Genomic DNA, 25,275 nt, shown 5'->3' on the forward strand with positions numbered 1-25,275 from the left:
AAAGCATTTCTTCCTAACATCTAATCTAAATCTCCCCTCTTTCAATTTAAAACCATTACCACTCGTCCTATCACTGTACTCCCTGATCAAGAGTGCCTCCCCATCTCTCCTGGAGCCCCTTTAGGCACTGGAAGCAGCTTTAAGGTCTCCCTGGAGCCTTCTCTTCTCCAGGCTGAACAACCCCAACTCTCTCAGCCCGTTAAGGAGGGTGTTCATTCCTTTACAAGCTCAATAGTCCATCAGTAAATATACCATTTCATCCCAAGATGAGCAATATTCTTCAACTCGCTAAGCCTTTTGGTAGAGAACCCTCCCAGCAGACAGACAGACAGACACACACATTGCAACGCACACAGAATGTGACACGTACCAAGCACAGACAGAATTTCTGATCTGCCAGGAGCCAGAACTGAAGATCTGCTGCTGAAGGGTCTGGTGAGGCCCCACCTCGAGTGCTGTGTCCAGTTTTGGGCCCCTCACCACAAAAAAAGACATTGAGGGGCTGGAGCGGGTCCAGAGAAGGGCAACGGAGCTGGTGAGGGGTCTGGAGCACAAGTCTTGTGAGGGGCAGCTGAGGGAGCTGGGGGTGTTCAGCCTGGAGAAAAGGACGCTGAGGGGAGACCTTCTCGCTCTCTACAACTCCCTGAAAGGAGGGTGTAGCCAGGGGGGGTCGGTCTCTGCTCCCAAGGAACAGGCGATGGGACGAGACGGCCTCAAGTTGCCCCAGGAGAGGTTCAGATTGGATATTAGGAAAAATTTCTTCCCCAAAAGGGTGGTGAACCAAAGCACATCTGATGGTTTTTGGGGAAGGGGAATGGATCCCAGCTTCACTCACAGCACAAAGGCAGCCACAAGAACACAGGAGCTGGGATCCCAACACACAGGAGTCCATACCGCAAGTTACATGAAAATTAAATTCCCATTTGAATCTCAGAGACATTTTCCATCTTCCATAGAACACAATCATGCAGTTTCACAGGAGTTGTTTTTCCTTCATTGCTTTTGGGAATGCAAATGCAGCAGCACAAGCCTCCTCCTCAAATGGATTCCCATCCCTCAAAACCTTCATGCTGTGCCCAAGGGGAGCTCGTCTGCCCCACAGAGATTTCACAGAATCACAGAATGACATGGGGTTGGAAGGGACCTCTGGAGATCTAGTCCAACCCCCCTGGCAAAGCAGGTCCACCCAGAGCAGGTTGCACAAGAACGTGTCCAGGTGGGTTTGGAATGTCTCCAGAGAAGGAGACTCCACCACCTCCCTGGGCAGCCTCTTCCAGGGCTCTGCCACCCTCAAAGGAAAGAAGTTCCTCCTCATGTTTAGATGGAACTTCCCATGGTCAAGTTTGTGCCCGTTCCCTCTTGTCCTGTCCCTGGGCACCACTGAAAAAAGACTGGCCCCATCCTCCTGACACCCACCCTTTCAGTATTTATAGGTGTTGATCAGATCCCCCCTCAGCCTTCTCTTCTCGACTGAAAAGACACATTTAAAGCAGATTTTCCTCCTCCTCCAGGAGTGTTTGCGTTAACCGTGTGAAGGGCAGCCCAGGAAGAGATGTCCTGCTGGGCTGATGAGCCACCAGAGCTGGAGTTCTCTGGAGCCGTTCTGAGAAGTTTCAACCATTTACAGAAAAGCAAAAATGGCAGCTCTGCTCATAAAGACAGATTCTGAAAAAGAAGAAAAAAAAGGAACGACTAGATAAACATACTCTTTAAAAGACCTTTATTTTGGCTGCACGGTTACAATTTTGAAGTCTATTTATGCTTTACAGTTAGATCGTTCCCAAATAATACTTCATAGCTCACGAGGTAAACAGTGCATTCTCTATCAGTCTAGTGTACAAGAACTCTATAAAATACAGATTAAGTGACTTTTTCATCTGTACACTTTTCAGATTAGTTCACCATGATCAATTAAAAAGGCAAATAGATTAATTGGCAAAAAAACTGCTGTTACATTTTTTTTTTAATATATTAGTACAAAATGGCACAAAAGGAAAAAGGTCATTTTAAAGGCTATAAGCGTCAAACGTCTTCAACAGTTCGAATCAGTTCAACCGATTTCGACTTGATTTCAAATACCACTGTTGAACTTGGAATTTCACTTGTAATCTTCCTTTCTCTGGCTGTAGGAGAGACCTCACGTACAGCTTTGGATCCGTTCACAGAAACCGAGTCACAGCAGTTTCGGAACGGAGACATTCAAGTGCAGTTAGGAGGCTGGGAATTACTCTTCTTCCCAGTAAATCTAAGAATTCACAGACTAGAGCTTATTTTCATCTAGCCAAGCTCATCGACGCACGTTTCGGACTCAAAGATACCAGACGTGTGCACATGAAACACAGTATTTCTTAATGCAAGAACCGAAACAAGAAAAATCCACATTAATTACATCATCCACCCAACATACCTTCGGCAGGAGGTTTCCAGGCATAACCGGACTCAACGCCAGGTACGGAGATACACGAAGCATTGAAAGATTTCAGGCGACCCGAAGGCTTAATTCAAAAGCTTCAGTTTTTTTAAAAGCAACATCAGCAACTTACGTTTCATTTCTGAACCACCCATCTCAAATGGGCAGGAGGGTGGGATGGAAGGGAAAGAGATAGAAAGAACATTTCTAACTTAAAAATAAACGCTGAGATGGGAATTTGTCGCCTCAAGCAACAATTCAGGAGTTCATTTTGGCAGCAACATTTAGCAATATCCCAAAAGATAATTACCCACGCCTTCAAAAACAAATTATCAGCATATTGATTAGCACCCCCCCAAACCTTAAGAGGTTTTTACGTTTAAGTTAACGGAACAGTTTACGATGCGAACTGTTTATTTTCTGGTAAGACGGCACTCGCATCCAAGAGGGCGGGCAGTTATACTGGTGGTGGTATCAAGAATGGTACTTCTCAGGTTAAAACAAAAAGTTTTGTAAAAAAAAAAAAAAAAAATTACTAATTGTGATGAAGTACAGAAGGGTTATTTGACTCAGCTTCACAATGAGCAAACCATGACCAGGAATTTCCTTCCGTAATTTAAATACCAACAACAACTCTTTCTCCAGAGACTTATATTCAGCCTGGAGAAGAGAAGGCTCCGGGGAGACCTCATAGCACCCTTCCGATATCTGAAGGGAGCCTACAGGAGAGATGCGGAGGGATTCTTTGTCAGGAAGTGCAGTGACAGGACAAGGGGTAACGGTTTTAAACTGAAAGAGGGGAGATTTAGATGAGATCTCAGGAAGAAATTCTTTCCTGTGGTGAGGCACTGGAACAGGTTGCCCAGAGAAGTTGTGGATGCCCCATCCCTGGAAGTGTTTAAGGCCAGGCTGGATGGGGCTTGGAGCAACCTGCTCTAGTGGGAGGTGTCCCTGCCCATGGCAGGGGGTTGGAACTTGATGATCTTTAAAGTCCCTTCCAACTCTAACCATTTTATGATTCTATGATCTGCTGGATAACCATATGATGATTCCAAGGAGCGATAACCCAACGACAAGGACAATAATGAGGATGCACATCTTCTTTCGGGACCTTTGCTGCCAAGAGAGAAAAAAAAACCCAAGTTAATTGAAAACTGCACCACCAGGACCCGAAGACTACTCACAGAATCACAGAATGATACGGGGTTGGAAGGGACCTCTGGAGATCATCTAGTCCAACCCCCTGCCAAAGCAGGGTCACCCAGAGCAGGTGCCACAGGAACGTTGCCAGGCCAGGTTTGAATGTCTCCAGAGAAGGAGAATCCACCACCTCTCTGGGCAGCCTGTTCCAGGGCTCTGCCACCCTCACAGGAAAGAAGTTCCTCCTCATCTTTAGACGGAACTTCTTATGTTCATGTTTGTGCCCGTGACTGGGCACCACCGAAAAAAGACTGGCCCCATCCTCTTGACACCCACCCTTTAAGTATTTATAGGCTTTCAAACAGGCCAGCTCTGTCGAGCGTCCCATCTCTGCTGCAAGACCCGCAGAACAAAAGCTTGTCAAAAGTCTCAATAAACTTCTTTTGAAATCAGAATCATAGAATGGTTTGGGTTGGAAGGAACCTTAAAGATCATCCAGTTCCAACCTCCCTGCCCTGGGCAGGGACACCTCCCACCAGACCAGGTTGCTCAAAGCCCCATCCAGCCTGGCCTTGAACCCCTCCAGGGATGGGGCAGCCACAGCTTCTCTGGGCAACCTGTTCCAGTGTCTCACCACCCTCACAGCAAAGCATTTCTTCCCAATATCTAATCTAAATCTCCCCTCTTTCAACCTTTCCTCCTCAAGATAAAGCACAAAATTTTTCATTTTGCATTTCAAGCAGAAAACTAACACCTTCCACAGAAAATTTTGCCTGCTACTGTTTCCGACCCCCCCCCCCCAGCCCTGAACTTTGTCGGTATCAAAATAGGAGCCATCAATCATATTTAACATGTCAATTGGTGTCACCTAGAATCGACCCCTTTCCCTCTCCCACTTCTGAAAACAGCGGGCAATCCTTCAGACGTTTTGTCATTGATTTACTGTCCTGGCTACTACTAACACATATAAGAGGATTAAAAAAAAAAAAAAAAAGTGAAAAAAAAGAAAAAAAGTCTAAGGACTAACTCTAGCTCTGACTTAAGAGGGAAGATTTATTACTAATAAGATTATTTCTAAGAAGGTCCAAAATGTTATAAAGAACTAGCATTTATAGGTATTTCAAAAAGACTTTTCAAAAAAAAGTTTGAGAGTTTGAAATATGTTTTTAGCATCAGGGTAGCAATTACCAGAAGCTGGATATATTCAGCATTGAGAAGATTTTAGACAGCAAAAATTCATGCTAACAGACAGCATCTTCCAAAGACTTCCCTGCTCTGTCTTCCCTACTCCTCCAGGGATCTTTAGAGGCTTGCTCTAAAGAAGTGTTGCCAAAGAAGAGCTGTCAAAGGAGGGGGTTGGATTGCTTAGGGTTTGGTTTTTTTTTTCGGTTGTTTTTAAATAAAGGTGTAACTTTAGATGCTCTGAAACAGTCTAGCTAACTTTACAGGAAACCCAGAGCTTTCAGAGCTCACTGACTTTTCTTTTATAGTGACCTAGAAATACCATCACAGTCTAACACAAACCTTTAGGTAAGTCTCCAAGCTTTAAGGAAATCAATGAGGAAAATCTGAACTTTCTAAGAAAGTAGAAATCAGGACTGAGAAAGGGCAGTTACAGGCAACTAGCAGTCGGCATTGACAGTACCTGGTAGTTTGCTGCTCTCGACAGCTGCTGGTTCGCTTGCTGCACATGTACCTCTGCATTTTCTACGTTGGCTTCAATGCTGTCTTTATTTTAAAAGGAAAGATTTCAAATTTTGGTTAGTCAAAACCAAAGGTTTGGGTTGCTGAAATACATTTAGGAGCATAGGTAATAGCTGTCCCCCCATCCATACCCCATGTTTTATACCTTGCATTATCATCGAATCATAGAATGGTTTGGGTTGGAAGGGACCTTAAAGATCATCCAGTTCCAACCCCCCTGCCAGGGAAGCTTGATCCATCCTATACTTCTTCCCGAGTTCATTTCTGAACCACCCAGGCAACGAGTGGCTGAATTCACATCAGTAACAGCTCCTCTGGTCTAGAACCAGGCCTGAACCTTTGACACCAACTGGGGTAGAAACTTTCAGTACTTCAACTTATTTTTTTAAATTTTTTTTTGAAAAAAACCTTTTACTTGTCCTCGAACTTGCTCCTGACTACCCTCTGCTCAGATTAAAAAAGCGCTAAGGCCTATGAAATCAGAGGAAACAGACACACAGAACACCCCAAGAGGCACGACTCCAGTTTAGTATTCTATCATATTGACACAGATTTATCCCCCCCCCCGGAAAAATACAAACAGATTATGGGCTAAGGTGATAGGAAAAAGCCCTGAAAACAACAGCATGGCTCAGCAGCAGACTCAGAAAATGTATTTTTCAACCACATTTCATTAAAAGAATCAACCTGTCTGCGTGGAGGGCAAAGCAGGAACCTTTGCCGAATCTGCACGCTTACGGCATTAGCCAATACCTTAAAAATCCCCACATGAACTCCAATTTTATGTACAAACAGTTCAAAAAACCCTACCTTTACAGACATTTTATACACATGAAAAGCTACATAATGTTTTAAACTACAATTTAAACAAACTTTCTTAATGTATTCCCAGTCACCTCAGCCAGCCTACCCATTATTAGGTTGTACCTGATTTGCTTTAGCATTGATAGTCTCATTAGAGAAATTTTTCCAGCAAAAGAAAGTTCATGTTGCAGCTCTCCAGAGTAACAAAATAAAAAAAAATTCAAAGAATATTTGAATTGGACTTACCTATCACATCACCTTGTTCATGGATCATCATTCCTAGATCTTTAAAAATTTCATTGATGTCCATAATATCTGCCTGCAAGGAAACAATCATTGCATTAATTGAGATAAACATATTCTAGCATCTCTGTTCGTTTACATATAAATACTGCTCCTTCTTCTCTCAACTAAGCGTCCATGACTTTTTACACTACAAGATAAAAAAACCTGTTTAAAAAATCCGAGTTTCTGTTTAAGCCAAATTAATAAAAGCGTGTGCAGAACGTATTTTGCATTAGTTTGAGTACACAAATTTCAATTTACAGAAATTAACTCTAAAATATGGCCAGGCAACTGCACCTCTATTGCATAATTCTACTTCCATCTGGTTACGATGGAGGGATAGATGCCGTGTTACCACTGTGCACATGATCTCTTCTTAATTAATGACTGATACATGTTTAGTTCAATTGACTGTAAGTTAAATTATGAGTGGCAAGGGAGAGTTTATTGAAAAATTTATCCATAGAATGGGTTTTGCCACATTCATCAGTGAGACCTCCTGAAAAACTCCAGTTCCAGCATCTCTCCTGTTGATGGTAAGAGATGCGGATTCCAGACCGGCTGGGAAAATTAATTTTTTCTTTGCAGATGCCTCTTGATGTCAGTATTTCATCACATGTGACAGTTCACATCTTGTTTTTAAAGGTTTTTAACTTTTTGACAAGCCCTTAGTTAAAAAAGTTGGAATGAAACAAAGCATCTCTGTATTTCCAGAAATGTTCAAAAAAGCCACTTAAAAAATGAAGATGTTGAACGATACATTTGGAACACCTGGGAGGAAAGGCATAATTTTGCTTAGTTTATAATCAGTGTTGGAAAAAAATGATATGCACGTTTTCATGAGCACTCTCTTATTCCGTACATGACCCACTGAAGTTAAACACAGTATCAAAACATGGCTTTCATGACACAATAGATTTTTAATGCACATTTCACATATAAAGGCAATATTTATAGTGTGGAAGGAAAAAAACACACCCACAAACCCTAACTCCTCCAGATTAATATCTGCAACTAATCCTCACGCCGCAATAAAATGTTTTTTCTTTGAAAACATTAAAAGCATATTCTGCTGTGAAACCACTTGTACTTACCTCAAGCTGCCTAATGGAAGATTCCCTCTCCTCAATGAGACGGAGGTCATCCTCTGTAATTTCCTCATCTTGCACTTGTGCTTGTGGTTGACTATCAAGCAAAAAAAATTAAAAACACGCATAACTGAACAGGCAGGATGTGAAATAACTCAGAAGAATAGCACATACTTTACATTATCGGTTAAAAAAAAAAAAAAAGCATGTTTTTACCCTTAGCTCTCGCTACCAGCGCTCACACCTTTGGTATAGGAAGCTGCTGCTGGAGCAACATTGCTCATTGAGCCAGCTGCTTGGAAATTCCAAGTCGAATACGACGGCAAAGTTTCTTCTGAATGATAAATTGCAGGGTTGATACCCATTCTGAGGCAAAAGCGAGCTAGCCAACAAAACAATCTGAGACCAAGAAGCAGTTCTTGGAGAGCGTGAAAGCAGGGAGAGATCCCAGTAAACACTGAACGCTTATCACAACTGAACAGTTTTACTCTATTCACAGGTTGGAAAGTGCTTAGAATCATAGAATTGTCGAGGTTGGAAGGGACCTTTCAGATCATCTAGTCCAATCATCAACCCAACTCTGATAAAAAACCATCACTAACCCATGTCACTAAGCGCTGTGTCAACCTGTCTTTAAATACCTCCAGGGATGGTGCCTCAACCACTGCCCTGGGCAGCCCATTCCAAGGCTTCATAACCCTTTCAGTGAAGAAATTTTTCCTAATATTCAATCTGAACCTCCCCTGGGGCAACTTGAGGCCATTTCCTCTTGTCCCATCGCCTGTTCCTTGGAGAAGAGACCGACTCCCCCTGGCTACACCCTCCTTTCAGGGAGTTGGAGAGAGCGAGAAGGTCTCCCCTCAGCCTCCTTTTCTCCAGGCTGAACACCCCCAGCTCCCTCAGCCTCTCCTCACAAGGCTTGTGCTCCAGACCCCTCACCAGCTCCGTTGCCCTTCTCTGAACCTGCTTACCTAAGTCTGGGTCTCAGGAAGCTCAAATACAGCCTTAGGGAAGTTTAACAAGATGATTAAAGCTGAAACATGGGGAAAAAACAGGAAGATGATGTGAACTGCTCCTTTTTCTTCCCACCTATTCCACCAGAGCCTCTTCTCTATAATTGCCCTACAGAAGAAAGCCTAACTGAATAACCTATCCCAACTCCCTCCAGAAAAAAGACGATGAGAAAAAAAATAATTAAAAATGAAAAAATAATAAACAAAAAGGGCAGCTGGCTTCCCTGCAGGCCATTTATTATTGTGAGTGAGGTTAAGACTTACTAACAAATTCATCCTACCTGTCCCAAGAGACAAGTGTTCCTTCTTTGTAGCCATCTTCAGCAGCACCACCCTACATGATCAGTGATTAAAAATATACATAAAACATTATGTCGCTGAAAAGAGCACTGTCAGCATTTCTATAATGAGTCGATATTACAAGGTTTATAGTAAGTCAACTTCAAACTGAAACGTGATTTAACATGTTCTCCTCCTCGTTTTGCTTTACGCATGCACAAAGCTGAAATACAAGCAAAAACATTCAGCTCAGGAACTGCCTGCTAAAATTTACAACGTGTATCTGGCACAGAGCGAAAAGGCAAAATTGATATGCTAACAAGAAAAAGCTCAACATCTCAAGCTTCTCAGCACTACTCCACTGTAATACTGCAGAGAAATCTGGAAAGCGATTCTTCCCTATAGGAAAAATCTGTTGCTATCTAAAATTCCAGCAAAAGCATTTCAAAATCTACTAAAAAATTGCTTTTTGCAAGATTATGGCATAAAAGCGGGGCAGTTCATACCTTTGGGTGACAAAGGCAAGGAAAAAAGTCACAGTAACTTCATTCAGCCTTTACTAAAAAATCATTTAGCGCACGTTCTGCAGTATTTGGAGTCAGACAGGAGCTTTTGCAAGCAGCATTGAGGCAGCAAATTTGACATCCAACACCAGTGAACAGCATAATGGCATATTTTCCGATACTTACAGATACCCTCGAGCTGGCTCTTACTCTGGCTACAAAGTCTTTTTCTTTCTCAGCAGCTTGCCTTTGGAGTCGTTGGAAATTTGTTAGCGCTGTGGTGAACTCCCCCACAAGCCGGTCTTTCTGTATTTTTCTTTGACGCTACAGGAGAAAAAAGTTTTACCAAGTCAAATGAGCTCCAGCTTTTCAAGGCTCTGCCATTTCCAGGCTGCTCGATGCCAAGGGATATACTCTTTTTATTCTAAATAGGTCTAACAAAACCATTTGCAACCACATGGACAAACCTTCCTCTGGAATCATGTAACTCTGCATAATTTAAGGCATTTAAAGAGGAAATCGATGTATTTATTTTCATTTAACAGCTGGAAAGAAGAAACGGGCAGGGACAAGAAATCTTCTACCTTCCTTATTATTTGTTAATTATAAAACCTACTGTTTAAGTGTGAAATATTTTGGTATCATGGATGCTACAACCATAGAATGGTTCGAGTTATGCAAAGTTGACTGAATGGGGGGGGGGGGGGGGAAGCACACAGAAAAGAAAGAACATGGCACATTTACATAAACGCTGGAAATATATATTGAGCTGCATCCATAAGTGGGTTCACATCCTCCCATAGTGCTTCAGAATGTGTACAAAAATACCTTGTTCTAATCTTTCAGGTTTGGTGTTTTGGTTTTTTTTTTTGTTTATTCTGCTTGGTTGGTTTGGTTTGGTTTTTGGTTTGTTTGTTTGTTGTTTGTTTTTTTAAGATGTAGAGATGGGAAGAGGAATAATGGACACACAGGAGAGCCTCCACCATATTTTCCTAAACGTATACATTAAATCAACCCTTTCTTCCAAATTTCCAAGAGGCTATAAATGCCATTCCTCAACCCATCATTTACGCATTTCATTGGGAGGTAGCTTTGATGAAGATATTAATGATAAAAGGAGTAAAATCAGACAGTAAAACATCTCACCGCCAACTTTTCAGCTACGAGATAAAGAAACAGAAAAACCCTAACAAACCACCCCAAACATACATTGCCTGGGCTGGACGTTATATACCAAAACAAAGTTTTAACACCTCTATTAGAAGTTTACAACTTGATCGGATGAGAACAAGTGGATCATGTGTGGAACATGAATTCAGTGTTTCAGGACAATCCATTTTCTTAGTAATCAGCCACAGACCAGGCAAGTTGTTTGAGCGACAATAACCTGAATCCATTTTTTTTTTTCCTGGGATCCTGTTCTCTTCCCTTATTTAAGCAACAGATTTTGCTCAGATAAGAAACCACAGGACGGCAGACAGGAGTGTGCTAATGATAAAAGCCATTTCACACGTTACATCCCAAGCAGATTTTACACAGACCTGGGAAAGAAGCAGTTTAAAGACTGCAGAAGTTGTTTTAGTAACAGCTCCTGTACACTCCTCTTAAAAAAACAGGAAAAGCCTGTGGACAAGACATAGCACGTGTGCTGGTCCGAGTGATGTAGAACAGACCTACTGGGTATAATCAAATTATTCAGATGCTCAGGCCATTCGCTCTGCAAGCGGTTTTGACGTACAATTCCTTAACCCTGGAAGCAGAGTGTCTACGGAGTCAGAATTAGCATCACTGCAAAGGATTCTCCCCCTCCGCTCTGGTGAGACCCCACCTGGAGTACTGTGTTCAGCTCTGGCGTCCTCAGCACAGGAAGGACATGGACCTGTTGGAACAGGTCCAGAAGAGGACCACGAAGATGCTCAGAGGGCTGGAGCACCACTGCTGTGAGGACAGGCTGAGAGAGTTAGGATTGTTCAGCCTGAAGAAGAGAAGGCTCCAGGGAGACCTTAGAGCCCCTTCCAGTCCCTAAAGGGGCTCCAGGAGAGATGGGGAGGCACTCTTGATCAGGGAGCGTTGTGACAGGACAAGGGGTAATCGTTTTAAACTGAAAGAGGGGAGATTTAGATGAGATCTTAGGAAGAAATTCTTTCCTGTGAGGGTGGTGAGACACTGGAACAGGTTGCCCAGAGAAGCTGTGGCTGCCCCATCCCAGGATGTGTTCAAGGCCAGGCTGGATGGGGCTTTGAGCAACCTGGTCTGGTGGGAGGTGTCCCTGCCCATGGCACGGGGTTGGAACCGGATGATCTTTAAGGTCCCTTCCAACCCAAACTGTTCTATGATTCTATGATTACAAAGTGCCCAGTTCCCTGAAATCACAGGCACTTGATTCCTACCCTTTCAGCCAAACTACCTCATTCCCAATACATTAAAAACAACTTCGGAACAAGTCTGGACTGCAATAAAATATTCTTATGTTGTGACTGTCCCTGTTGTGCCAATGTGTGGAATAACTCAACAGCGCTCTGAAAGCCTGGTGAGGAACACAAAAATAGGCAGAACTGAAGCCACTCAAATCCTCTATGTGAGCCAACATGGTAGTCAAACAGGCCACGCTCTTTGGTTTTATACCTGTTCAGTTGTTGCAGGCAGAGATCCAAACTCTTTAATGTATTTGTCGGTTTCTTTGGCGAGCTGGTTGGTGTATTGCTGCTTCTGCTGCCTAAAAAAAAAAATCGCAAAGTTCCATTAGAGACCATTGGGTTACTGTGTTTGAATTTCACCGATTCTCTGAAAAGCAGCAGTACTAAACGCTTCTCTGAAGTGCACAAAAGCATTTTTATTCTGTTCTTCACTGTAAAGGCATGACATCGTGGATTCCAGGTGGGGCAGACGCTGACAAGGTATGTTCCTCCATTATTGAATCATTACTGATGACACAGCATCATTACTCACTTTTCTTTTTTTAAGGTATATTTTCCCAATGTGCAGCAATAGGTTTCTTACTGTTATGAACATCTAAAGATGCTTTTCATAGTCCTTTTGAGGCTATCGATACTTGGAAACACCTGGTCATTTCTGAGTTCGGACCAAGTTTTTTCTGTGTGGAAGAACATACTGTGGCTTGAATACAATTTGATACCAAAGTCCCTGAAAGGTCAATTCCTGGTAGTTAACTGGGAAGCTTATTTAAAGAGATCTGTATCTGCCAATGATACGGTAACTGTGAACTTAGCTGAAAACTTCATTATTTACTAATAGCTTTAACAGTGCTTAAAAAAAAAAAAAAAAAAGGCAAAGAAAATAAAACCTTGTTTTCGACAGCATTGCTATTTTTGGTATTCTATCTCTTTGCTTCTGGTACTATCACATACTTCTTTACCAATCTTCATATTTTTTTTTCCTGGAACAACTCAAATTCTTTACCTGCTTTTTCATCCTCCTCCCCAGTGTATATAAAAAGGTTTTATCTGGAAAGCTATTAGTAAACAATCAACATCAATATTTAAAATAATCAAATAACTCCTCAGATACATACCGACATGAAAGGAACGGCCAGATGTTCAGACAAGTGAAAAAAGGGGCAGATGAAAACTCAAGGAAGCTTATCACATATATTACCTCCATGAACGTGTCCTTCACAGCAGTTTCTATCCTGTGTAGCTGTGAATTTATGCCTATATCCTTCCTGTGTATGTTGATCTTCACCTCCTCAGTCTCCAGTAGAATATCCACTGTGGATTGTATCTGGCTGACATTATGGACCCTGATCTCAGGCTATTTTAAAGCAATTTGGCTGTTCACACAGAATGAACGATGCCTTTGGTCCAATACCGACCTCCTCCTATTCTTCAGTGTGGCATTAACCGCACTGAAGACCGGTAACTTTCCCACCCACAGGGTTAGCACGACACCTCACTTAACGTGCATTTATTATGCTGAGATTGAGGTGGTAAAGGAGTTTAATGGAAAAAAAAATCATTGCAGTTCAATAGGCTATGCAGAGGAGAGCAGCTGACTGCCTCTGCTAGTGGCATATAAATGTCACCTTCAGGTGACCAAACTACAGCACAGCATCTGCCCTGGAGCCTTGTTTCACTTCTGCTATTGTAATATTTCCAGTACACGTCTATTCTATAGAGTCACCCCTCACCATAGCTTCCATCACTAAACAGACATTTCCCCTCTCTCCCCCAGGATCACGTCTCATGAAAACCCCAATATATTCATTACCTTGTGAAACTTAGACAGATTTGAAGAGTTGGTTGAGGTGGCAGGATGCAGTGTTTGCATTTTAAACAGCGATATTGTTTTCTGGTCCTGCCACTTTCCCTTTTTTTAGATGTATTGATTGTTCTATAGATGTACCGATACTGCAGGCAACGTACATGGGCAACCCAGCTGACTATTTTTACAGATTATCCACGATGAATTTTAAAAAGCGCATCTCGACATTTGAATTTCAAGTATTTCTCTACACTTGCCTTTCTCGCTGAGATCAAGCATTCAGCCTAACAAAACCTCACCTCATATTGTTTACAGTGCAATGAAATTAAATATTTTCACGTGAAATACTCACAGCTGCTGCCTCAGCTCCGGCGTGTCTTGTGGTGTTCCAAGCTGATGGAGTATCCTTTGGATTTCGGCAGCTGTTTGGGAAGAAGAAGAGAAATTTTAATGGGGCACAGACAACTCCCACTTAATTTTACGCGTTTTTGCTCGACAATTCTCAAGCCATAAAAGTCGACAGACACTGATATTCGAGATTTTTTCAACCTGCTACAAAAGGTTCCACTTAAGAAGTCCCAGAACATCTAGTGAATGGGTTTTGCCAAGTCAAACACAAAGCCCTGGGTTTCTTATAAAGGACTGGAACGCATTCAAGTGTCTAGGGAGAAACAGGCAATTTAAAGATCAGTTAATAACTTCACTATAATAAGTATAAATCAGGCCTTTTAATATTAAATTTTTAAAGCAAGCAGCACAATTCTTATTCTGGTTTAGTCATATTTTACACACGTTATTTTAGAAAGCTACAGGAGAGACTGCCACGACACTATCACACACAAATATTTCAGACCCAGTGCATTAATGAAGAGACAGCAACAAAGCACTCATGGTTTACAGTACATTAAAAAAAAAAAAAAGGAACTCAGGTGTCCAGGTTTAAATTGCAATTTTAATACCCTGACATTTTTAAATGTGGGATACAAACCACCAGTGATTTTTAAATGTATTTCACAAAAAAAAAAAAATTAGTTTTGAACTGCAAGAAGTGACACTTCATCTGAACCTTATTTTCAGCTTAATGTATTTTACTGTCACATGAGAAAGGAGAAAAACGGACAGACACTTCAAGCGTGCACACTGCAAAATTAGTATCTTCGACGTGCTTTATCTCAGCGTAACACCTTTACATCTTCTAAAACCAAAGAATACATATGCAAAACAACTTCATTTTTGCTTGACCCTGGCTAGGAGTAGACTTGTCTTCCCTGTGTTTCTGTGGCCCTCCCCAGGCAGACTGGGGTACCACAGTCACGACAAAACACGACAGCATGATACTACATGGGATCCTCACTTTACTAGCACACTATCCTTTTTTTCCCCCTAAATACAGTTAAAATTGCAGTAAAAGGCATCTCTAAGTAATAAAGAAAACCATTAGAAAAAAATCTCTAACAGACAGAACTTCAGTTACAAGAAGTTAACTCTGACTTACGTTAAGCAGTTAAATAAAAATGGAATTCCTTCGAACATTTTTAGTAATAATATTAATTCTTATCTTTGTTTCATAACAAGTCTCCAGTGAATGAGATGATACTGGATCTTCTACACCACTTTTGTCCCTATGTCGACAGCTCCTATAGCTAATTTCCTTCCTGGTTTGCAGACAGAAAAAGTGCCGGTGTGTCCTACCGCCACCTAGAGATGCATTATTTAACTGCAAATAAAGAAAATAACCTGTTTGTGTTTATCAAATAAAGGCTCTCACTCGAGAAATTCTCTGAAACAAAGCCTGTGTTTTAAATATTTGCATTCCAAGTTAATTGGATATTGATCCTACTTCTAAAAATGAACACAAGTAGATAATTGAGGGGAAATTAAAAGCCAGCACGGCGTAGCTGGTCAGCTATAAATTCCAGGCAGAGGGAAATTCATCCCAGTTCAGGTCTTGCGATTCAAGAATTCAGCATAAAATTAAAACACATTTTACCAAGAAGTCTGTGGATACGCATCAAAAGAGCAAAGTGCCAACAGGCTTTCAAATCTCAAGAAAAAATAAAATTAAGGAAAAAAAAAAAAAAAAACAATGACTGAACAGACACCAATTTTTCTGGGCTTCCTGTAATTTAGCACTTGGGGTTGTTCAACCTGGAGAAGAGAAGGCTTTGGGGAGACCTTAGAGCCCCTTCCACTCCCTAAAGGTGCCACAGGAGAGATGGGGAGGGACTCTTGATCAGGGAGAGGAGCAACAGGACAAGGGGTAATCGTTTTAAGCTGAAAGAGGGGAGATTTAAATTAGATATTAGGAAGAAATTCTTTCCTGTGAAGGTGGTGAGACACTGGAACAGGTTGCCCAGAGAAGTTGTGGCTGCCCCATCCCTGGAGGGGTTCAAGGCCAGGCTGGATGGGGCTTTGAGCAACCTGGTCTGGTGGGAGGTGTCCCTGCCCATGGCACGGGGTTGGAACCAGATGATCTTTAAGGTCCCTTCCAACCCAAACCGTTCTATGATTCTATGATTTTCCAACTTAACCTTTCACAATAAGGATATTATTCAGAAAAAAAAAAATAGCATTTCTCTTTTCAATTTTTTGTTTGTATGCATTAAGAAGTGAAACACTGCTTATTCGAGTAAGCAAACAGAAATAAAGGTGGAGCAGTAAAAATAAATGTTGGCCAACAGTCTTCAGCAGCTCCTGACGCTGTCTTCACAAAAAAGTCAAAGGCAAGTTGGTGGGACCAGTACAACACAGGAAGCAGAGAAGCTGAGCTTCCCGAAATCTCCATTTACAGTACATACCTCCAGGTTGACGAGTTAAAGAAATCCATCCTTTGCATTCCTTCATATTAACATAAAAATGCTGGAGTGTATAGAGCCTAAAAAATATATTTCTTTACAGTCGTGTAATTATTTTGGTTGGGATTGTTTTTTAATAGATTTCTTACTGAAGCTACGACTCATTTAGATATTTGACATAATCACAATATACATATAATCACAGAACCACCTAAACCACAGACATTTGTCCAGACTCTCAAACTCATACAGCTTTATTGATAAAAACAAAATTTAAATTAGGCTTTGAGACAATTTAAATTAGGCTTTTTTAGGTGGTGAGACACTGCAACAGGTTGCCCAGGGGGTTGGAACTGGATGATCTTTAAGGTCCCTTCCAACCCAAACCATTCTATGATTCTATGACATCACCACCTGCATCACAGAGGTAAAGTGTCTTGTTCCCTCTCATGTACACATCGAGATCTTACAGAATTTGATTCAAAGCAAGAACTGGCTTCAAAACTCCTTAGATAAAAGCCAATATCCATTTTCCTCGAGGGAAAAGCAGGGCAGCCTCGTCTTCTCCTCTGCTGGCTCCTTCCATTGGCCCATTTGGGAAACAAACAGGGAAAGGGTCTTGGCACTGGAGGGGGAGAGCAAAACTGCTGGAATTATTTTCCATAAAACAGAGGCCCCAAAGTTCTCAGCTTCTCTGCTGATGGTGGTATTTATAAGGGTACTGCCTCGCTTGTTTAACCAGCTTTTTGCCCCTCTACAGAAGAGCCAAAGGCTTAGGCCCAACTCACAAAGTCCCAGTTCTGCTCTGTAAACACACCAGTAACAGTCAGAGACCAAAGATCAGAGCAGAGTTTTGATGGGTTCCTAGGTTACCTCACCCTTTATGGGTTTCCCTTCCCCACTTCCCTATTCTTCCGACTTCCCAAGGAGCTCTGAAAGTCAGGAGTAATATGACTACCAGAGGTCCCTCCCATCCTTCTGGGCTTTACCAATCCCGTAACAGAGCCTGACCGGATCTTGTGTGTGATTTTAATGCATTTCAGCACAAAGTCTGACCCTTTAGCTCAGGTTCCTTGGGTAGGTACAGCTGTTGCTGGACTTTGCTCAGGAACTGCAGAAGGACACACTCCGTGTGCACGCATGCGTTCTTCACCGAAGTCACCAACAGCCTCTGTCACACTCCTGCAGCCACTTCTATGCTGAAGATGGGGGTAGATGTTTGCATATAATGAAGATGAACAGCTCTTTCAGGGCTCAGACTGCTACCCTGAAAGAGCAGTACCTTGCCAGCTGAGGGCTTGCAACGAGCCACCGCAGAAGGCAAGTCCCCCCTGGTGGACGGGCAGCGCAGGAAGCAGGGCACACGATACCACCCAAGCAAAACACGTTTTCTCCAAGCAAGAAGAAAGAAACTCACTTTTTCCACCTGAAAACAAGTCTTGTATTAGAAAGAAGTAATAACCATATCAGTGAGAAGACTTTTCACTCGTCTTTGTGACATTCCTGGTCCAGATCTTACCACATATAACTATTAGCTGATGAAAGCGACTCTCAGACGGGTCACATGCTGAGGAACAGGTCAGACACGGTTAATGATGAGCCAGGGAAACAATTAAGACCAAACCTGAATTCCTACAGAGACAATTATTTAAGAGTCAGCTCGTGTTTACTTTAACGAAGGCAAACGGTGGTTCTATTCCTAGCCAGCGGAAGCTCTCCCTCTAGTTAAAGGGAGAAAAAAAAAAAAAAGACACAAATAAAATAGTAATAGTGTCTCATATAAAAGTTATCTTTTCTCTGCATGAGTTACAGGAGTAGTGAGATTTACAGTGGAAATATTTACATTTTTTAACAGGTAGGAGCATTTGAGAGAGATGTTCATAGATTCATAGATTGGTCCAGGCCGGAAGGGACCTCCAAAGGTCATCTAGTCCAACCTCCCCGCAGTCAGCAGGGACACCTCCAACTAGACCAGGTTGCCCAGGGCCTCGTCGAGCTTCACCTTGAATATCTCAAGGGAAGGGGCCTCAACCACCTCCCTGGGCAACCTGTTCCAGTGTTCCACCACCCTCATGGTAAAGAACTTTTTCCTAATATCCAATCTAAATCTCCCCTTCTCCAACTTAAAGCCATTGCCCCTCGTCCTGTCACTGCAGGCCTTTGTAAACAGACCCTCCCCAGCCTTCCTGTAGGCCCCCCTCAGGTACTGGAAGGCCGCTATGAGGTCTCCCCGGAGCCTCCTTTTCTCCAAGCTGAACAACCCCAGCTCCCTCAGTCTGTCCTCATAGGAGAGGTGCTCCAACCTCCTGATCATTTTGGTGGCCCTCCTCTGGACCCGCTCCATCAGGTCCATGTCCTTTCTATATTGAGGGCTCCAGACCTGCACACAGTACTCCAGGTGAGGTCTCACCAGAGCAGAGTAAAGTGGCAGAATCCCCTCTCTGGGTCTGCTGGCAACACTTCTATTTGATGCAGCCCAGGATGCGATTGGCCTTCTGGGCTGCGAGAGCACATTGCCTGCTCATGTCCAGCTTCTCGTCCATCAGCACCCCCAAGTCCCTTTCCTCATGGCTGCTTTCTAATACCTCATCCCCCAGTCTGTATTTATACTGAGGATTGTTTCTTCCCAGGTGCAGAATCCTGCACTTGCCTTTGTTGAACCTCATGAGGTTCAACTGGGCCCACCTCTCCAGCCTGTCCAGGTCCCTCTGAATGACATCCCATCCCTCTGAATGTTCCTGCCAGATGTGCCATATATGCTATCTTTTCCAAAGATAAAAACATATTTCACGTATCGGATCGCACACCACCCTTGCTCAAGAGCTGGCTTTTAGCTGGTTAGGAAACAAGGAAGCTCCATCTCCTTTCTCCTCATCTTCCTCCGTTTTTCAGCTGGTTCTGCAAAGCTGTTCCATTACCCCTATAAATCCGTGTTGACATAATTGCTGGTTCTGCTCTTTGCACATGAAAATGTTTAAGACCACACAGGAAGTTTCAAACTGAAAATAAAGATATAAGTGAATACAACGAAGACAAAAAAAGTAAACAACTTCTTGCCTTTAACACGGGAGCAGAAAAAGTTATCCCCAACTGGGAATTCATAACGGCTGCACAGGATGTAACACCACAGTATCGTTTCACAAGAAAAGATAAAAATAACCCCAAACCCTCGAGTAAAATCCTAATGAAAGGCAAAAAACTAAGAGGAGGGAAATGAAGAGCGGACTGTAGGTCACCCACCTTCTCCGGAAGGACTAAGAAGCATCCAAGCACCACATTCACCCCTAGCATGAGACAAGGGAAACTGAGGATGGTCTTCTTTTGGAACACTTAACCAGTAGCTCCAGTGACAGGAGAGGAGCTTTCCCAAGTTACCTACGATCAGCTCTCTTCCCATCTCAACCTCCCTTCTATTTAATATTGGGAAAATCAAACTTTACACCCCCAAGTGGCCATGACCGAGCTTGTTGCAGCTTTACAGCTGGAGAGTGAGGTGAATCAACATAACCCACAGCGTCCTAAAAAGAAGGCCACAAGACAGAAGCATGAAACTGGGGGGAAATAATACATTTAATGAGTGCTGCTAATTATTACCCCTTTGCGGCCTGAAACCTCACTTCTTACTTGGATCACCTAAGGTTCCATTACAGCCACACAGTAGCAGTGTCCTTCAGTACTACGGTCCAAGCCAGACCCACCACATCGCCCAGTTTCATAAAGCCACGCTCTAATGCTTCCACAGGAAACGTGGCACCCAGTGGGTGTGCATGGAAAAAACACCGCAGCAACAGGAACAACAAATAGGGAGTCACAGTGCTGCAGAGGACAAGAACCAGACAAGCAGGCAGGGCAAGTCCCATGAGACCTGCCTTATACAGACCAGCAAGGCTGGGGACCTGTCACAGAATCATAGAATTGCCTGGGTGGGAAGGGACTTTTCAGATCATTGAGTCCAACCATCAACCCAACACTGACAAAAACCATCACTGACCTATGTCCCTCAGCACCATGTCTGGCCGGCTTTTAAATACCTCCAGGGATGGTGACTCCACCACTGCCCTGGGCAGCCCATTCCAAGGCTTCATAACCCTTTCACAGTGAAGAAATTTTTCCTAATATCCAATCTGAACCTCCCCTGGGGCAACTTGAGGCCATTTCCTCTTGTCCCATCGCCTGTTACTTGGAGAAGGGACCGACCCCCCCTGGCTACACCCTCCTTTCAGGGAGTTGTAGAGAGCGAGAAGGTCTCCCCTCAGCATCCTTTTCTCCAGGCTGAACACTCCCAGCTCCCTCAGCCTCTCCTCACAAGACTTGTGCTCCAGACCCCTCACCAGCTCCGTTGCCCTTCTCTGGACACACTCCAGCACCTCAATCTCTTTCCTGTCGTGAGGGGCCCAAAACTGAACACAGCACTCAAGGGGGTCCTCACCGGTGCTGAGCACAGGGGGACCATCACTACCCCAGCCCTACTGGCCACACTGTTCCTGATACAGGCCAGGATGCTGTCGGCCTTCTTGGCCACCTTGGCACACTGCTGGCTGGTATTCAGCCAGACGGCTGTCGACCAACGCCCCCAGCTCTGCCAGACAGTTTTCCAGCCACTCTTCCCCAGACTTGGAGCGCCTGAAAGGAAGAAGGAGCAGAGAAGGAGCTGTTCCAACAGCTGCTCCCAAATATTAACTGCAATGGGGAGGCCCCCCCCCCCCTCTTTTGGGACAGACAGTGTTTCAGTCACTGCTGAAGGTTCAGAGGACTAACACTAGGAATGGGGATTGAAAGCCATTTGATTTTTAGGCATCTTCCTACCTCCTGAGCCCAAGCAGAATAAACAGCATCAGCAAAGCGTTACTTTGTGTGCATCAAACATGAATTCTGCTCCACGTGAGGCTCAGCTACGGCTCCGTACGGCAAATAGGGTGAATATCACACCGGCACAGTCACCGTTCCAAAATGCTTCGGCAAAGACCTCACAGGCGCTGCCGCCGGTTGGGTAACGATGAAGAAACCTCCTACTTGTTTGAGTCAACAAACAGCACATCCAGTTACAGATTAAGATGAGTGGAATCTAATAAAATTCAGGGTCACTTCAGAGCAGGTTATCAGAATAGAAGAATTATTTGTAAAAGTTACACCAGTTCAAAGCGCTTTTTGCCTGGGGACAACAGACTTCCTCAATTTATTCAAATCCGACTCAATATGTTTTTCCTTCTGCGCTTCAGCTGAAGGTACGTGAGTAAAGACGGACAGAAGCTGCAGAACACATTCCTGGATCAATCTTTTATAAAAGCTGTTACACACAGCAACCTAATGCAATTGCCATAAATTCAGCAGACAGAAGTTTTCTGTGTTAGTGCCTCTTTAAAGCTACTAGTGTAGTTCACACCGACTAAAATGTTCGATAAATCCCAATGCCACGGTGCTGTACACCTTCCTAATCCTGCTTGAACAGTTCACTAGAGGAATCAACTCCAGGACACCAGCCAAAAAAATCCCAAATTAGTCAAAAGCACCCCCCCATGCCCAAGAGCTCGCCTAAATGGAATCAAGAATCTAAAAACTCCAGTAATTTGAAGTAATTTGCTTTATTTCTGCCTTAACTCAGTGTATAACACTGATGATTCTAAAACAGGATAATACATTGGCACAGAGAAACAGTAACTGAAGCGTGTGTGGGAAGGAGAAAATAGAATGAGGATGGGGATGAAGATTGTCCTCGGAGCTCTCAGGATGAAAGACTTATTAAGCACAGAAGAGTAGGGAAAAATCAAGTCATCTACCCTTTCCTGTTGGATTTTATTGGAGCTTCTAGTATTTTTAAATAGAATCATGACCCCGGGTGACCAGGAACATCAGCAACAATGTTGGGAGCTCAGGATGTACCTTCAGTTGGGTTTTTTTGTTGTAATAATTTCATCCCAGTCTACTACCACCTATGGTAGTCTTTCAAGGACACCGTGAAGTGGGATTGAAGCATGTTCTTCTCATGTGGGCGTAGAGCATGCTAAATACACATTGTTGAAGTGCACAATAACTGACCATGTAATCAATTATTACAGCTCAACCAAGGGGAAGTCATTAAATCAAGTTATAATGACTTTATATTCGTATCTTAAAACGTCCCCGGTAATCCCCTGAAACCCCAAAGTTTGAACATTTCTCTAAAGCATACCAGTAGCTTAAGTTATGACACAGATGCACGAATCTCCTCTTCTCCTGCCTACAAGGAGGAAAATCCAACAGAACTGAACTGGTAATAACCAGGTAATAACTAAAGTAACACAAAACACTGTAGGAGAAAGAAAAAAAAAAAAAAATAAATCTGTTTTTTCTCCAAACTAACACAACTAACACACTGGGGTGTACATGGAAGACCCATTTTTCACTCTATTCTGCTGATAGCGTACATAAATCCCTGTCCTTCCTGTGCAGTGTCACCCACACAAGACACCGTTTCACATGCCATTTTCCAGAGAAGCAAAATATTTTTAACAAACAAGACAAAACACAGAAAAACATTAACAAAACTCTCCAAAATCATAAACAAATCTGTGAGGCAAACTACCTTAAATATATATATGCTATTTTACATAGAACAAAGCCTTTAGGAACAGCATGCAAATAATTCATGCTTGAAGTCTGCAGAAATAGTTTATTTCTAAAAACTTTGGGCTTCATGACTTCACCTCATTGCAGAAAGACAGGCATTTAGAAAGACCCAAAATATCTGAATTCCTCCTCCTATTATCCTCTATATTCAAGTCATGACTTGGATATAGCAGATCAAGTTCAATTCCTCAGCCTTGGAAAAGTCCACAAAATGGAACGTGGAAGACCATAACGGGTGCTTAAAAACCCTAAATAACCAGCCTTTTCCAGGTTTTACTGAAACCTCACCCTAAATCCAAGAAATCTTCCTGAAAACAGCAACAACTACTAAAAAAAAAAATTAAGTATTGTTTTTTAACTAGTACGTTCCCACAAAATCAAATTCTGGCTAACTGCTGCTAATTGGAAATTTCTGACAATATCATCGTTAAAAGTCTCAAGAAGCTCTACTTTAAGCCTATCTGCTTAAAAACCACACCTGTACAAAACCACACGTTAAAATATAGACAAAACAGAGCCTTGTTTTCATACAGGTTCCGATTTCCACACCTCGGCGACTTCATTTACTTTTCACTTGCCCATCTGCACCCTTCTTTAGCTAAAGAACAACCACGCGAACCTGCTGCTCTTACAAACGTAGTGGCAGCCACAGTTTTTCACGAACGTTTCAGCCTGTTTTAGCTGAACCTTTTAGCTCCCTACTGGGCTTAAACCACAACAAAAAGGCATAAATCAGATCTCTTAATATTTTTCAGGGTTTTTTGTAACTGTAGAAAATCATGAACATAAATTAAGTGAAAGGGAAAGTCATATGACTGATGGAATTCAACTGCAATTTTAACAACATCCAGTGAAAATACTGGCCAGATACGGATTGCGGCTACTTATTTTTATTTTATTTTTAGTATCTTGCAGACTGTATGTTTCTCCAGCTGGACTGATATTCAGTGTGCATGAACAAGTCAAATACCCTATCACTGACCTTGCTAATACAGAGCAAGGGTAGATTATGCCATTTTTTACTGACTTTGCAACTGCCACTGCACAAAATCCTGCCACGACCTTTATAAACTGGAGGAGCTGGGAAGGGAGAGGGAAGGAGGAAATATGAATCCTCCACTTCAGTTAGAGAAGGTTCTGTAACTGCCTGATTACAGTTTTGCAAACCAGAACTTCTCTAACACTCAAACTCAGGCTTTGCTTTGTGTTTCCAAGCAAAAGACAGCATCCTAAACTGCTTCCAAACCATGAGCTCCCAAAGCCTGGCTGAAGATGCCAGTGGAGATATGACAGTTACCTATTTACCCTGTACCCTTCTTGCTTTTCTTCAGGGAAAGTGACATATTTGGTAGCTACAAAGAAAATATTAGGAGCAAAGGAAAACAAAAGCATATAAATCTGCTTCCTTAATGACCTACACATGAGAGAGAGACTCGAGAAGCAACGCGGGGGGAGGAAAAACCACAGCTGGTGACTTCTGCTTGCACAGTTCCTGTCAGAGACACGAGTCAAATCTTTCCAGCCAAGTAGAAGAGGTCCCCGCTCCTCTAACCATATCTTTCCTGCTCTTATAACTGTGGAGTTGTGCCTACAGATGAATGCAACTCCATTTTTCTCCTTCTTGGGAACACCTTTTTAACCCAAATGCTTTCCCTCTTTTTACTACACACAGAGAATAAATTCTTTAAAATGTAGAAAACAGTCAGATTTCAATGAGCTGCCTCCCCTCATCTTCACATTTGTAAGAAGTCTGAAATCAACATATTTCAAAGCTTTTAAATTAGGGGTTTTGTTTGTTTCATTCTACTTTGATCTTTCCATTTGTTGGAAGAACAGATTTCCTCTTGTACGATTTGCTACATGCTCTTCAGGAAGAGGAGAAGGATAGAAAAATAAAGGAAAAAAAAAATAAATCACAACATGGACTCGGTGCTCTCATCCTACTGGGCATATCCCTAGTGTGGGAAATGAACGTGCCTGGTAGAAATACAGATTTGTAAGCAGGTTTGTCAGAAAAACATTTTTTGCTGGCTCATCTCGTTTCTGCGCATCACACTCACTCCTTGTCTATCCAGTTGCTGTAAACCAACAGGAAATACTGAAAGAAGGCATTGAGATTTCTCTCAAGTCAAGAGCAGATGCCATTAAGCTGGCACAGAAGTGAAAGTGCAACCTGTGAAACCCAGTTCTGGAACCACTGCTCCTTCAGTAAACACTGATTAAAACACCTTGATAACAACAGGCTCTCCATCTGCAAAGCTCAGGCTGAAGCTCTACACCCTGCATCATTCCTTATATTCTGTTCTCCATAGTCCTGTTCTTCACATTCAGAAGGTTAGGGACAAACCTCAACCACGTTTACGTTCCTATTTAAAATCCAACGCAATGTGCGTCATCTAGATTTTATTATCACATATGAGATAGGCC

General features: G+C 42.7%; 1 protein-coding gene across 1 annotated transcript in view; it reads right to left on the bottom strand.

Moving 5' to 3' along the window:
• Positions 1-903: 903 nt before the first annotated feature.
• Positions 904-25,275, bottom strand: part of STX7 (syntaxin 7) — a 35,942-nt gene continuing 11,570 nt past the window's right edge. The window contains exons 3-10 of the mRNA XM_074166044.1: positions 13,800-13,869; positions 11,852-11,942; positions 9,413-9,550; positions 8,726-8,778; positions 7,438-7,528; positions 6,305-6,377; positions 5,196-5,278; positions 904-3,526 (exon numbers count right to left, since the gene is read on the bottom strand). Of these exons, the coding sequence (XP_074022145.1) occupies positions 3,431-3,526; positions 5,196-5,278; positions 6,305-6,377; positions 7,438-7,528; positions 8,726-8,778; positions 9,413-9,550; positions 11,852-11,942; positions 13,800-13,869 (695 nt within the window). The 3' untranslated portion in view covers positions 904-3,430. The remainder of the gene's footprint in view (positions 3,527-5,195; positions 5,279-6,304; positions 6,378-7,437; positions 7,529-8,725; positions 8,779-9,412; positions 9,551-11,851; positions 11,943-13,799; positions 13,870-25,275) is intronic.

Source organism: Numenius arquata, chromosome 2 (assembly GCF_964106895.1).
Source record: "Numenius arquata chromosome 2, bNumArq3.hap1.1, whole genome shotgun sequence".
Classification (NCBI taxonomy): Eukaryota; Metazoa; Chordata; class Aves; order Charadriiformes; family Scolopacidae; genus Numenius; species Numenius arquata.